This window comes from Anticarsia gemmatalis, chromosome 17, assembly GCF_050436995.1.
Source record: "Anticarsia gemmatalis isolate Benzon Research Colony breed Stoneville strain chromosome 17, ilAntGemm2 primary, whole genome shotgun sequence".
In the NCBI taxonomy this organism is placed as follows: domain Eukaryota; kingdom Metazoa; phylum Arthropoda; class Insecta; order Lepidoptera; family Erebidae; genus Anticarsia; species Anticarsia gemmatalis.
The window spans coordinates 9067306-9080898 of record NC_134761.1 but is presented as its reverse complement, the minus strand read 5'-3'; the positions used below and the strand labels follow the sequence as shown (position 1 = coordinate 9080898).

Genomic DNA, 13593 nt, shown 5'->3' with positions numbered 1-13593 from the left:
GTAAATAATAAAATTATAAAATATATGTTTTTTGCTATAAATTGTGTGTTATTTCACGGATCACGCCCACATTGACTTGACTTATATTACGAGAGCACGATTGAGTTATATTAACATAGAATTGCTTGAGAGTTATGTGAGTATCAGCTGCTGAAGTTGCAGGAATACTCGCTGCATATGGAGAACTCCCCGCCGCTGGGCTGGGCGATGTGCGGCAGGTCGGGCGCGAGGTTGTTGCGGCGGTAGAACGTGTCGCGCAGGATCGCGCAGCGCCCGCGGTTCACGTCGCGAGCCTTCTGCTTCGACGACTTCTGTTGCCACCCGTAGTCCCAGCTCGTTACTATTCTGAAGTAGTATCTGGAAACATTTGGGATATTTTCTTATATTAACAATATTTTATACTCTCTAGGACAGTTTCTAGGAGTAAATCTTCTGTCTTTATTATTTTTACACGATATCCAGTCAACCATTACTAATTACTCTGAGCTCTCGAGTCACAAACAGTTGAAATCACAAGTAAAATTCTTAAATGATTTTGAATAGATCAGTTATATGTAAACTAACTTATCCTCAGGAGCATCCTTGTTCCTTCGTTTTAAATATTTGGCGCCGGCGCCCTTCTCCGTGCTTCCGTATAATAGGTCTAACACTTCAGGCGCTATCGGCTTCATCAGGCTGTCGTCTTCTGCCGGCACTAATTCATGCAGTGGAACTTTTACGGGGAGGGCTACTTTTTCATCTAATTTCTAAAATAATCATGTATTTATTTTAATTTTATTAAGACTAACATAACGAGATAATGTTTTTTAAGTTGGGAGAATTCAAATTGAATAATGTTACAAGTCGGGTAATGCGGTCGGGTTATGGGGGAACTAACCCAGATGATCGAATATATAGATAGTATCTATAGTAAAGCTAACTGTTGCAATACCATTAGCAGCCTTTAGCTACTGTACTTGTATGTACTTTAGGTATTTACTATATTATCTCTGAGATAATGTCTGCAGAGACGTCTATGAACTTGACTATGACTGTGAAGTGGAATGTGACGCATAAAAAGTTAGAAATCGCTGTCGAAATTCAAGACCAGCTCTGAAGCTCGAGGTTAACTTATAATAATAATAATTACTCAAACAACTTTCAGATAAATCAATGAAGTAAGTAACAATTTACCCTTATAAGTTCATCAGCGAGTGCTATGGAGACGTCGATCTCTCTCACTTGCTTCTCTTTAGCCGCTTGTAATACATTCTTAAGGTTGTTTTGGTACCATACTCTATTTCTTCGCTCAGCCTTCCTTTCCGCGTCGGCGTAGAATGCGTGAGCCATTTTGTAATTTGATTTGTATACTTAACTTTTAACAAAAATTTTGAGATACCGGTGTGCATACAAGAAAATTTTGAAGTGATTTGTCAATATATAAAGTGACGTGTTTGTAAGGCAAAGTCGATTTTATACTGAAAATCAAAGGAGTTCGTTATTTTCTCCCCCTTCAGTTATGGTAGCATATACTATAATGTATCGGCTGCAAACAGTGTAGGATCTGCTTCTTGCAACGAAAAAAAGTAATTGTGTCTAGCCTCAGGACTCATCGCATTATATCAGCAAATGTTTGCGTGACGTTCACGATTACAGAATTTGTGTTACCGTGTATAAAATAAAAGTAAAAGTAGTGTACACTCAATATATTTAAAAAACAATACAGAATTCAACATAAAATAAAATAACGAGGAATGTTTATTTACAATAATATACAGTACATTAAGTCTAACAAATTAGTTTTGGCTATGAGATCTTCCTGACTTTCTGCCCATGACAGGGCTTCCTCCCATTTGGCGTAGGAGGCCGCGGAGTCCTTTAGCCTCACGGACTCCGCTCTCTAGCTGCTCGGAGGGAACGGCGCAGAAGTCGTCGACAAGAGGCAGAGGGCCACTGAGACGCTCTGAGTATTGAGAGAGGCGGGACTGATGACCAATGGGTGAAGTCTTCTCAACTGATTGCTGCTGTTGATTCTGGGTAAAACAAAAGTGTTATTGAACATGGTTCATGGAATTATTGCATGAAGTATTTGTTATTGGTTATAGTTAAAAAATACAGAACATTTAAGACCAGAGTATCTGTACTCTGGTCTTAAATGTTCTGTATTTTTTTTATTCAGAGGCACAAAGGGATATAAACTACAGAATACCTACAGATAAAAAAATCTGAGAAAAAGTTTATATACCAAAATTTTGTTTCATTTAAATAGTATTAGCAACTTTAGCTGTGAGCTTCTTCATTTAATGATTTCAGCATTTACCTTTCCAGAAACAGCAGCCAGTTTATCCTGTAATCTCTTCACCATGGCTGCATCACTGTCGTAACTGGTGAGTGTTGGCTGTGGCATGCACTGGAACACAGTGGCCAGCAAGTTGTGCAGAGACACCAACACACTGTCCTGCCAGGCCCTTGTGAAGTACAGGCTGAATGATGGGTTCTCTTCAGGTTTCTGGATGAATGGAAGCACTGCAATTTGTGAAGATTATTATTGATTTTTGTTGAGGATTGTATGAATATTGAATAAAATTGTTTATTCAATTAGGTCAAATACTGACACTTGTGATAGTCACTGATACAGATATAAGTTAAAATGAATAGGTATATTATTATATAATAAAAGCAACATACCTACTATACACTAGTGATAGACCACTGGCTAATTGAAACTTGACCAAAACCAATATCAACAGAAATGAATCCTTCAGATTTTGTATTAATATGGATTAAAACCAAAACTTATAAAAAATTACACACTCTGATTAAGAGTTTATCTACTCAACTCTGTTGTCTAAAGGTTTAAGTCCATAGTCATCATATGAATGAACATAATTATATGAACAAACAAATATTATGCATAAAACTGTACTCACTAAACCAGTCTCTCCACTCATTCTGGCCTTGCAGCTCTGGTGACATTTTAGTTAGGAAGTCTGCAATCCTCTCATTGCGTACACCACCTGTGCTCTGTGCTGCAGTCACTAAATACAACTTATAAAGACTGTATTCCAATTTTCGTACAGCTGAAAAAGGTTTAACAGACCTTTTGAGTTAAATATACTGACTTGCTACATATTTATAAATAGGAGACCAAAGTAACTTACCAGGTTGTACATGACTTTCCAACTTGGAGAAAACAAGAGTGTCCAAGTGTGACCAATATTCTTTTAAGCCATTGAGATCCGAGACATTAATATAATGCACAAACTGTTCTACGATTTTGTCAACCCTGAAACCTTTGTCTTTGTCCGCCTTTAAATCATTGTCGAAAGCTTTTACAGTGGATGAAAAGCCCCTGAATAGTAGGTATTCTCGTACTAACTCGTCCATAAATTGTATATGAGCCATTGCTAAGCGAGATTCTTTATTTATATTAGAAAAACAGTAAAATAGTAGGTTGCTACCAAAGTTGCCCAACAAACAGGGTGACAGTAATGACATTGACAAATAATTTGTTGTTTGTGAGAACACATTCGAAAATATCAATAAAATATATGATAAAAATCGTTATGTTCTAACTAGTTTTTTAGACTATTTAATATTCAAACATGCGTACTTTATAGGCATAAGCTAATATGTTTAGAGGTGACTTCATCCATTTTAATTACGAAAAGTGTAGATACGTACCTTTACTACTCGATTTTTATTGAGATTCTGAACGTTTCAAAATGAAGGTCTTTAAGTTGTACCAACCTTCGAATAAAAAAACATTTTTATGCGTTCGAAATATTACTAGTTAAAGTTATATTTTTAGGTTCGCCAATTTTCTTCTCAGCATAACGGTTTGTAATCAAAATTATTAATTAATTCAATTTTATCAAAAAATGTTCCTAGAAATACACCCAAGAAATAATGGGCCCCGGAAATGAAAAACATAAAAAAATATTATTTTTGATTGACAGTATATTTTTGAATGCGATTATAAACAGCCAACTTTCAGAAACAAAATTATCGAAATGTCAATCGCTTTCAATCAGCTGTCGATTTTTTATTGAAGACTAAAAGATAAATTATTTGTATGTAAACCAAAATGTGCATTGATAAATGAAAAGTGAGGTGATAGGTGCATCGGTGTAGTGTAATTTTGGCAAGGTGGTGTTAGTGTTGGGCGGCAGTGTGTGCGGCGGCGGGCGATGGCGTTGGTTGGGGTGTGAAGGCGGCGACGGCGGCGGGCGCGGCTCGAGGGCGCAGGCATGCGGCGGCATGGCGGGCGAGGCTGCGGGCACGTCGCGCGGCCTCCGCGTCTACAAGATCGTGGTGCTGGGCGACGGCGGCGTGGGCAAGTCCGCAGTCACGCTGCAGTTCGTCAGTCACAGCTTCTTGGATTACCATGACCCCACTATAGGTAGGTGCTGATGACTGGTGACATGTTCCAACTGTTGATTACATCTCATTTGCCACTCTGCTGCAGTTTTTGTAATAATAACATGCTTATGAGATAACAACAGTGCTACCATATGGATTGAGTGTAGTTTTGTTATCAAGCCATTGTTCTTACTGACATGCCAGTTTGTTTTGGCGTCTACACGTTGAAACAGTAGTAGTTGTGTACAGGAGTGGATCAGTCTTCAGATATAATGTAAACATTGATTGTAACATTTCATGTCATTTACAATAATCACCTTGAAAACTGAGTAGGTGGCTGTTATGAATTCTGAAAGTTAGAAACAATTAGGTGTATATTTAAGTAAATTCAAATGACTTCCCACTAATCTACAAGGCCAAATACCTGTCAGTTTTGCCACATCTGGTTAAACATCTGTAAGCTTGAGTAGAATGTGTCTTTTCTGGATATTTACTTAATCAGTAATTAATCATTAAGTCTCTTAATTAATCAGCTGTCTTAATCCATTAGAGCAGGTTATAAATGTGATTAATAATTAAAACCCAATATTTAACTGAGATTGCAGTAAAACTGTTAATTATTTAGGTACTGGACAGTGTAAAGATTTTTATTAATTGTTAATTATTGTTGTATTATCATGAAGAATTTTATTTGAGGAGTTAAACAATTCAAGAGGAACAAGATAGAGATATGCATTACATATAGACTTATAGAATGGTTTGATACAGTATCCCGTTATTGAGTTGTAACCAGATAAAATTGATCTAATATATAAGAATAATATGTTGGATTGATAAAATAATATTGTAATCTGGTCCGATGCAGTCCAATATATCAATACAAAACAACTGGATCAAGCACCTGTAGAATAAGACATGATTATGTATTACTATTGTTTCAGAGGACTCGTATCAACAACAAGCAGTCATTGATGGAGAGCCAGCTTTGTTGGATATATTAGATACAGCTGGACAGGTGAGTAACTACTTTACACTCGTAATTACCTATTTGTGTGTACTAGCTTATAACAAGTAGCTGCCATCTGAGAAAGAATAGTTTATTCTGAAGAACTTAATATGAATTCGCTTGACTATTTTCACGTGTCAGTGAACTGTTCTTGTGAAGGAAATTTCGAAGAAATTATTGACAAATTAACTAGTAGTAAGCAAAGCTGATTAGTTAATTACAATACTAATTTTCAAATGTTATCATAGGTGGAGTTCACAGCCATGAGAGAGCAGTACATGCGGTGCGGCGAGGGCTTCGTGCTGTGTTACTCGGTGACGGACCGGCGGTCGTTCCGCGCCGCCGCCGAGTACAGGCGGCTGCTGGCACAGGCACGACCCACTGAGAGGTTGCCGCTAGTGCTGGTCGGGAATAAGCTGGATCTTGCACCTAGGTTTAGACAGGTATGTTGATAAATATATGACAAAGACGTACAAGTTTAAGGGAAATATATATAGAAAAACAGTCGACCGTTCACACTCAACCGATGATGCGTCGCGTCGGTGCGATGCCCATACAAATTAAGATACGCCCGACGCATCTGCCGTCAGATATGAACCTTCCCTACATGACGCAAAACAAATTAACAGAGATCATAGAAAGTCGCCTTCTATCGTCCTTGCCTACTCCCATAGAAATACGCAATAATACTTTCTCATGATGGTTGTAAGGTTACAGCTTCTTGAAATTTTACTTACAACAAAGATTTCATGCATATAAATCTCTTGAACTTTAATTTCGTTAAATTGACTGTGACTAAATATGATTCTATTGATCGGGTTTTGTGTTCGGATCAGAGATTGTTAAATTTTGCAGAGGTTTGGTAATGTTGTGCAAGCACTTCTTACTCATTTCTTAAATATGTTTTATTTAGGTGACGACGGAGGAGGGCAAGGCGTTAGCGACGCAGCTCGGGTGTCCGTTCTTCGAGACGTCAGCGGCGCTGCGACACTTCGTCGACGATGCCTTCCACGCGCTCGTCAGAGAGATACGGCGTTTGGAGAGACAGAGACAGGTGAGACCATCAGTTCATTATTCATTCAGTAATTTTTTATATCATAACTAGCTTATGCCAGCGACTTAGTCCGTAAGGTTTGTGACTTAGGACGGAATTGTGATACAAACTTTCGTCTCCTATTTTAGCGGATGCCTAGGTTATAACATCTACCTGCATGCCAAATTTTTGCCCAATCCGTCCAGTGGTTGAAAGACGGGATGTGTGTTGATAGATCACTATGTCTGTCATTCAACCTGATCAACCTTTGAGTTATATATATTTTATGGCTAGTAATTTATCCTTGTATATTACTGTATACTTATAATACATACAACTTATATGTACTTAGATTATATGATCAATTTCAACTCAGACAGTATCATGGATCAGCTCACATTCTATCTTTTTTGGTTTAGTTTTTCGGTATACAATTGTTCAAAGAGTATGTTGTCTTTCAGTCATCTATAATGGGGACCGGTATATCGACAAGTGGTGGTCGCAGACGTTGGCGGCGGCTACGAAGTATCTTCGCTCTGGTCTTCCGGCGCAGGAGACGCCACCACACATCGCCTTAGCCATCCAAGGCACAACACTATGTAAGAACATCACTAATAAACCCTAATATGTGATGAAATACGACTAAAAATACCAATATAAATAACAAAGTTCCATTATTTGGAATATTGGTAAAAGAACCCGCAAATATTTGCGTAACAATGTTTTTAACGATTATTTTCATTGGCGACACTAATTGGCCGTAGTTAAGCAGAAAGGACCCAATCCACACGTTCACCACAATGGAGTTAAGCATGTTATCTTTCCCCTGAGGGTAAATTTTGACACTCTCCATACTGTGGGTTGAGTCGAGATAGTAGGAAAAATAGTTTCCGTGTACATTTTAAAAATAGGGATTTCACTACATCATAGATTTGACCCTCAAGAGAATAATTGCATACTTAACTCCATTGTGGTCAAAGTGTGGATTGGATCCTTTCTGCTTAACTACGTCCAATTGTCTTCGAAAAAGGTTTTTAATGTATTGATTTATAGAACTTTTTACTATTTTAAGCGTACTATCACTGTGTTTTAAATCTTATACTTATTCATTCTATTAACCAAAAACTATAAATTGTTGATAGAAATTTCAAAATGTTTGAAGTTTCTTTGCATTTATAAAAACTAATGTATTTTGAATGTCCCTTCTTCTACCTCAAGATGATGCTATTAGTTATGGTTGCGACAAACCCTCATACATATGGCAAAGTATATAAGCGATTTAGTAGGTAAATGTGAAATGTAAACTCGCAGTTTCTTAAATTGCTCAACCAGAGTGAGAGCAAATATTTTATCTATTAAACCTACCATATTTATTTCGAAAACAGGAAAATTATGCAAACAACACGAAGCTAAATATTTAAATAAATATTGAGTATTTTGAAATGCCTGTACAAGGAAATTAAACTACTTTTACGGGGATAATATATTTAGAATTGCCATATATGATTTTAATACAATAAATGTGCGTCATGGGTTAAAACGAACGACGACAGCTTGAAAAACAGTATTTATCAGACTTTTATCCGGTTGATAGAAAATAACTTTTGCAAAGGACACTGTGCCCAATCCTTCTATAATATTATTAATGCGAAAGTTAGTAAGTATGGATTGTTGTTGTTACTCTGGAACAAAAAAAAACTACTGGATGGATTTCAATGAAATTTGGTACTCTGATAACTTAAAACTTGGATTAACACATAAGATACTTATTAACTCGGAAAAATTTCGCGGGTAGATGCTAGTGTTACTATTAAAAGTGTTTGTAAAAGTAGTTTAATTTCAATATATTTAGCTTCTGTCATAAACGTTTAAGACATATTTTGTCGCAAGGCAACCAAGGCCTACTTATATTAATAATGTCCTAACTCCATATCACATTGTTCTATTTTATTAAATTTTTAAAATACCACTGCTTGATATAGATGATTTAACTTGTTATTGGTCTGCAAACATTACGTTTTATTTGCGTGACAGCATTCAGTTTTTTATATTAAATCAACTACCTATTTGTTTTAAAACCTCAGTGCCTAAATACCTTGTGTAAGACCATAAAGTAAATAAATAAGGGGCCAGTAACAGGTTAATTCACTATTGTGGCTGTTTAAACATTCAAACATAAATAAATCCATCTGTCCCTCTTGTTTGAGAACAAATAGCAAGGGACAGAGACATCTTAATGTATTTGAATGTCTAAACTGACAGTTCATATTAATTCGAATGGGTTTTTCCCAATGCCATAAAGTATTTAGTTGCCATATTAAAAAAAAATGCATTTAATAACCTTGCCATTATGCTACTTCAACAAAGATACCTTGGTCCTCTACCTCTTAAACAATTCCTAATTAGATAAATTGGATATACTAGTTTCTTTAGGATCCCTTTTATAGTTGGTAAATGTTAAATCTAGGCCTAAATATGTTTCTATTGACATTGACTTTGACGTATGCTATCGTCAATGATAGAGATTAGATGGCGATTATAAATGTCATCACTTACTATTCGACTTCTAAACTAAATATTTCGAGTCTTATTGTACTTAATATTTTTACAATCATTTGAAAGTGCCATTTCTACCTTACAACGCCATCTTTTAAAATTTATTATATAGAGTTGTTATGTACAAAGTTTTACACATTGTGGGCTTGAGTACCTAATAGTTTAGACTATATGTCTTCCGAATAACGGAGCCATGAAAGCAATAAGTAAATGTAGAAGTTGTTTTACAATACTTGTTTGTTCGAACCATTATAGTAAATGATTTATTTAGAAGTTTGAATGTTAGCTTATATTATACGTAGATACGTAGAGCGGTTGAGTTTGGGAGTCAACTGGAAAAGGTCCGATATTGGATTGTCATGTGATAAAACGGATTGCTTAGACTTTGATGTCTGACGGTGATATTTAACACGTATTAGGAAACCGTTGCTAATAGCTGTAACGGTGTTTGCGTACTTTCCAATTTTATTATTCCTATCGCTGTTTAAAAGAGATTACGTCGTATGGGATGAGCTTTTTGAGATTGCATGAATCATCTTAAGAAAGAAAATGAGTAAAGTTAGCTTGTGAGTAAAGAAAATTATTGAAGTTGAGATTTTTCGAGTTCCAGTTGGTTCCCAAACTCGCCCATAAGTTGGCTAAATATAACGAACCATAGGGGACCTGTAGGTGAAACGAAATTCCAAATCGTATACAAATGCCATATACATGTACATTAATATCAACCAAAGCACTGTACTGACAAGTAATTTGGTATTCATTCATTGGAAGTACAATTAAGTAAATTAAGTGATGTATCGAGCTCTTCGCTCTGTGTAACAGAGACAGCAATAAATATATAATATAATATAAATGATATATTTATATAATGTTAGTTGATAATCAGTGTATGTATTAATGATGTACCTAACCTACGTACGCGTGTGTGTACGTGTACGTTTGTACGTGTAAAGTTAGGTCGATACGCACAAATTATAGTGTAGACGTTATTGTGGATGTTTGTATGTTTGTTTGTGTGGTATATTCTATTGCGAATCATTATACAATAATATTAAATAACAAATAACATAAAATCGCGATGGGCAAGAAATGAAAGTAACTGTCTAATGGTCCTATATTTCCTGATAATTGCCAATATGTCATTCTGACAATCTATTATATGAAAGGGTCAATATTATGATAATAATATCTGTTTGTTTCTTTGAATATAATATATTCAAGGACCTTTCGAGTTCTTTGAAAAGCTTAGTCACCAAGTTAACCAGTCTTTCAGGGATTTCAATTGGAAATCAACGTATTCAATTTAAAATGGTACTTAATAAATAAAAATCTGTAATAAATGGTACTTAAAAGTGTTGTACAATGATTCGCGATTAAAGAATAAACACTGCATACCGGTACGACATAGCGTTGTGCCTACAGTGCAATAAGACGGTGTCAAACTAGGGTATTTATATGTTAGTTGCGTTTCAATGGGGCCTTGTACCAATGCTATCTATAACGGGTTTATTGCTCGTTGATATCTGTACCTAAGATATACTCCCGAAATATATGAGATACTTATAAACTTCAAATTAAATCTTCCATAGAATTACAATTGCCACTGACCTGGATCCTACAAAAATCAGATCCGTCGGAGTCAGACTTGATTCCGTGTGGACGTAGCCTTTACGTAGTTTACGTACACTTCGGACGCGGTTAACAGTCATACACCAGAAACATATATTACACGATTCTAGCTGCGCCCCGCGGTTTCAAGTCTGTTAGAAGAAAACCCTCCCTTTCGGAGAAATTTGTTACCTTTCTTTATTTTTGTGTAAACATAATATGTCATTCTGAAATGTACGTATGAGGTTGGTTGGGTGTAACACCGCTAACGCGATCAATGGTCGCGATTTTACTACCTGATTTGATGTACTCATAAGCGCGTGTGTTAAACGATGCGTTCATTTTTGTAACGCGAAAAATTGTGTCCGTTCTGTACGTAATACTGTGTTTTCTGAACGTTCAAGCATAAAACGAGGGTATAAGTAGAGAGATAATATTATGTAGGAGGGACTTTCATAGCCGCTGATTCATAAACTCGCACAAATTTTCAAACTCACAATACAAAGGCCCCATTAAACGTGTGAGCTTTGCCGTTCACGGCATAAAAAGCCTACTTATTCCTAACAAGGGATTATATAACTATCTAATTTAGTCCTTAACGCTGTTCTAATAAAGTACAATTTTATTTGTATAAAGTGTAAATTATGATTTGTCGTCGGCTGAGCTTCAGTTGTCGTATTGATAGGTTCTAACTCTAGTCATTATTGTTTTGTATAGCTGTTTATAGATGTTCTTAACCTGAATGCTGGCTGAAATACTGGTGAAAGAAAACAAAATCCTGTTAATAAATGTCATACAAAGTTTAAAGCAACATTACATTTACAAACAAAAAATGGTGTTATAAAAATCGAGTTGGATGTCTATTATTGTCTTCACAATCTTTGGTTAAATGCTGGATAGCTTAACCTAAAGCTAAAGTTATAGAAAATGTGTTAACAATACCCAAGAAAAACGAATATGCATTCAAAGGTTAACCAGACCGCAAATATGAGTATATAAACATCATCGGGGCAAACTATAGTAAAATATCGGAGTTGTGCCTTATCAACGTTCTACAAAACCTAATGTATTAAATAAAACAGAATTTAATGTATAAATATGTCCAGTGTATTTTCACCAGTACAGCCAGCACAATATTATATAATAATATTGTAGTATTAGAATTATTCGGAGCAAGTCTCTTGTTCATAGTGATCACTTTGCCATTAGAATTGTATTAATGAAGAATACGACTTTTCTGTCTTATTTCAAAGCCTTTAAAAATCTAAATATGGTGTTATGGAGATTCTATAAAGGTTGATCAATAAAAAAATAAAAGGCGTATTTTCACGCGTATAAATTGCTATACTGAGGGTTATTACAAACGTGCGAACTACGTCATAATTAAAATAATCATAGGAATATGAGTAAGTGCGAGCGAGAGATTCCGATAAAATGACGTAATTCGTATGTCTGTAATGACCCAACTATAGCCTCTTATCATTGAAATTAACAAAGCTGAATACTTCAAGTATTTATTCAACTTTCTGAATCAAAAAATTATACTAAGGGAACGTGTTTTAAATTTTGTTCATTTGGATGTGATGAAAATGGGCGTTGGAAAGTCGTGTTCTCAATTAATATAAATTCACTATATAATTGGCCTAATTTAATTAGCTTGTGTCGTATGTATTTCTTCGTATGTATATTTTTATTTATTTTTTAGTTGTACTTGGTATTAGGCTTCTATTTCATTACCTTATGTTGGCAACATCTGTTAGAAATGAAGAACACAAAAAACTATACAAATTGTCCTTTGAATTGAGATATTCTCATCATCAATTCAAACTCTTTTTAAAGGGCCTTGTAGACAGAAATGAGGCTGGGAAAATAAGATACCATGATTGGTTGATATAATTATATGCTGTCTTTTAACACTTGCTAACAGTAAATTCTATTCAATCATTAGAATAAGTGCGATTGAAATTATTATTGTTCTGACTTTGATAGACAATACTGCGTTGTTTTTAAATAAAGATTTCACCTACTCTGGTTAGTTGGTATATAGTGTGTATTTTTCGAATAGGTGTTGCTAACATAAAAAAAAATAATCTTGATATATATTTTATGATAACGTTTTGTATGTAAAAGTTCGCACGTATTAGTGTATCTAGTTGTTCAGAGCCCGTAGTCAGTATGTATTTAAAATTGACGCTTAAAACGTATTTAAATTTTAATGTTTAATTGATATATTCCATAGATTAGACGGTTATTAAGAGAGTATATTATTATCCTACAGTAGGTGATTTGAACAATAATTATTGAGAATATTTCATGTTTTTATGTACAAAAATGTTATACGTTTAAAATTGTTATAATATTTATGTTCGAACGATATATTTATAAATACATATTTACCTATTTTGTTATGTGTAATTATTTATAACACCAAATAGTACCTTTCAAATTTGTATTTATATTTTATGCAAGATTGTAAGCAGTGTGTAGAGATTTTGTTGAATAAATGTCATGTTTCGAATGTATGCTTTTCATTTTTATACCTCACCGTTACTTACATTACATGGTGTCCTATACTTAGAACGATCTGCCAAAATTAATAATCACTCTAATATAGCGATAAGAGATACTTCTCGTTAATATTAATGGGCTACTAGCTGTTATATCTGTAGTAAGAGATCATCATCATTGCAGTTAACTAGCTATCAGCTAGCGTAGGACTTCATTAATGGTAATGCTGTTAACTTTACGCATCATTGGCAACACGCCCCATTCTATAATTCGGGACAGATATATGCTGCGTATACAACGTAACCAATTTTTAACACAGCCGGTAACCAGTCTATTAGATCTATAATTTTTTTATGGTTTTGGCCGAAGATCATCACGAAGCTCATGATAAGCTCTCTTTTTACACTTAGAAAACCCAGAAATCATGCAATAATCTAAACATACCTACCAATTTAGCTTTGAGATCCTAGAAGCAAATGAATAAAAACTTGCTTATATCCATATGAAAAAAAAAACAAAACATTAAGCATAGTCAGTAAAC

At 34.9% G+C, this 13593-nt stretch overlaps 3 protein-coding genes across 3 annotated transcripts; 1 reads left to right on the top strand and 2 right to left on the bottom strand.

Annotated features, from left to right (window-relative positions):
- Positions 1-121: 121 nt before the first annotated feature.
- LOC142979831 (uncharacterized) lies at positions 122-1409 on the bottom strand. The gene is made up of 3 exons (XM_076125022.1): positions 1174-1409; positions 565-746; positions 122-357 (listed from the first exon to the last, which is right to left on the bottom strand). The coding sequence occupies exons 1-3, from the start codon at positions 1327-1329 to the stop codon at positions 144-146; spliced, it is 552 nt and encodes a 183-aa protein (XP_075981137.1). The 5' UTR covers positions 1330-1409; the 3' UTR covers positions 122-143.
- Positions 1410-1670: 261 nt separating this feature from the next.
- On the bottom strand, positions 1671-3469 carry LOC142979804 (WD repeat-containing protein 91). Its single transcript, XM_076124988.1, has 4 exons — positions 3141-3469; positions 2910-3059; positions 2300-2505; positions 1671-2012 (listed from the first exon to the last, which is right to left on the bottom strand). Exons 1-4 carry the CDS (start codon positions 3382-3384, stop codon positions 1776-1778), a joined length of 837 nt encoding a protein of 278 aa, XP_075981103.1. The 5' UTR covers positions 3385-3469; the 3' UTR covers positions 1671-1775.
- Positions 3470-3999: 530 nt separating this feature from the next.
- On the top strand, positions 4000-13080 carry Ric (Ras-related protein interacting with calmodulin). The gene is made up of 5 exons (XM_076125001.1): positions 4000-4381; positions 5283-5356; positions 5596-5790; positions 6261-6401; positions 6842-13080. The coding sequence occupies exons 1-5, from the start codon at positions 4240-4242 to the stop codon at positions 6956-6958; spliced, it is 669 nt and encodes a 222-aa protein (XP_075981116.1). The 5' UTR covers positions 4000-4239; the 3' UTR covers positions 6959-13080.
- Positions 13081-13593: the final 513 nt, after the last annotated feature.

What these genes read in the sequence shown, in the direction of transcription:
- LOC142979831 (XM_076125022.1), bottom strand. Translation starts at nt 1,329, where the DNA reads ATGGCTCACGCATTCTACGCCGACGCGGAAAGGAAGGCTGAGCGAAGA. An exon ending in TCGCTGATGAACTTATAAGG is followed by an intron (nt 747 to 1,173) that starts GTAAATTGTTAC and finishes TGATTATTTTAG; the next exon opens with AAATTAGATGAAAAAGTAGC. An exon ending in AAGGATGCTCCTGAGGATAA is followed by an intron (nt 358 to 564) that starts GTTAGTTTACAT and finishes AAATGTTTCCAG; the next exon opens with ATACTACTTCAGAATAGTAA.
- LOC142979804 (XM_076124988.1), bottom strand. Translation starts at nt 3,384, where the DNA reads ATGGCTCATATACAATTTATGGACGAGTTAGTACGAGAATACCTACTA. An exon ending in TGAGTGGAGAGACTGGTTTA is followed by an intron (nt 2,506 to 2,909) that starts GTGAGTACAGTT and finishes CACAAATTGCAG; the next exon opens with TGCTTCCATTCATCCAGAAA. An exon ending in TGGCTGCTGTTTCTGGAAAG is followed by an intron (nt 2,013 to 2,299) that starts GTAAATGCTGAA and finishes TGTTTTACCCAG; the next exon opens with AATCAACAGCAGCAATCAGT.
- Ric (XM_076125001.1), top strand. Translation starts at nt 4,240, where the DNA reads ATGGCGGGCGAGGCTGCGGGCACGTCGCGCGGCCTCCGCGTCTACAAG. An exon ending in TTACCATGACCCCACTATAG is followed by an intron (nt 4,382 to 5,282) that starts GTAGGTGCTGAT and finishes CTATTGTTTCAG; the next exon opens with AGGACTCGTATCAACAACAA. An exon ending in GTTTGGAGAGACAGAGACAG is followed by an intron (nt 6,402 to 6,841) that starts GTGAGACCATCA and finishes GTTGTCTTTCAG; the next exon opens with TCATCTATAATGGGGACCGG.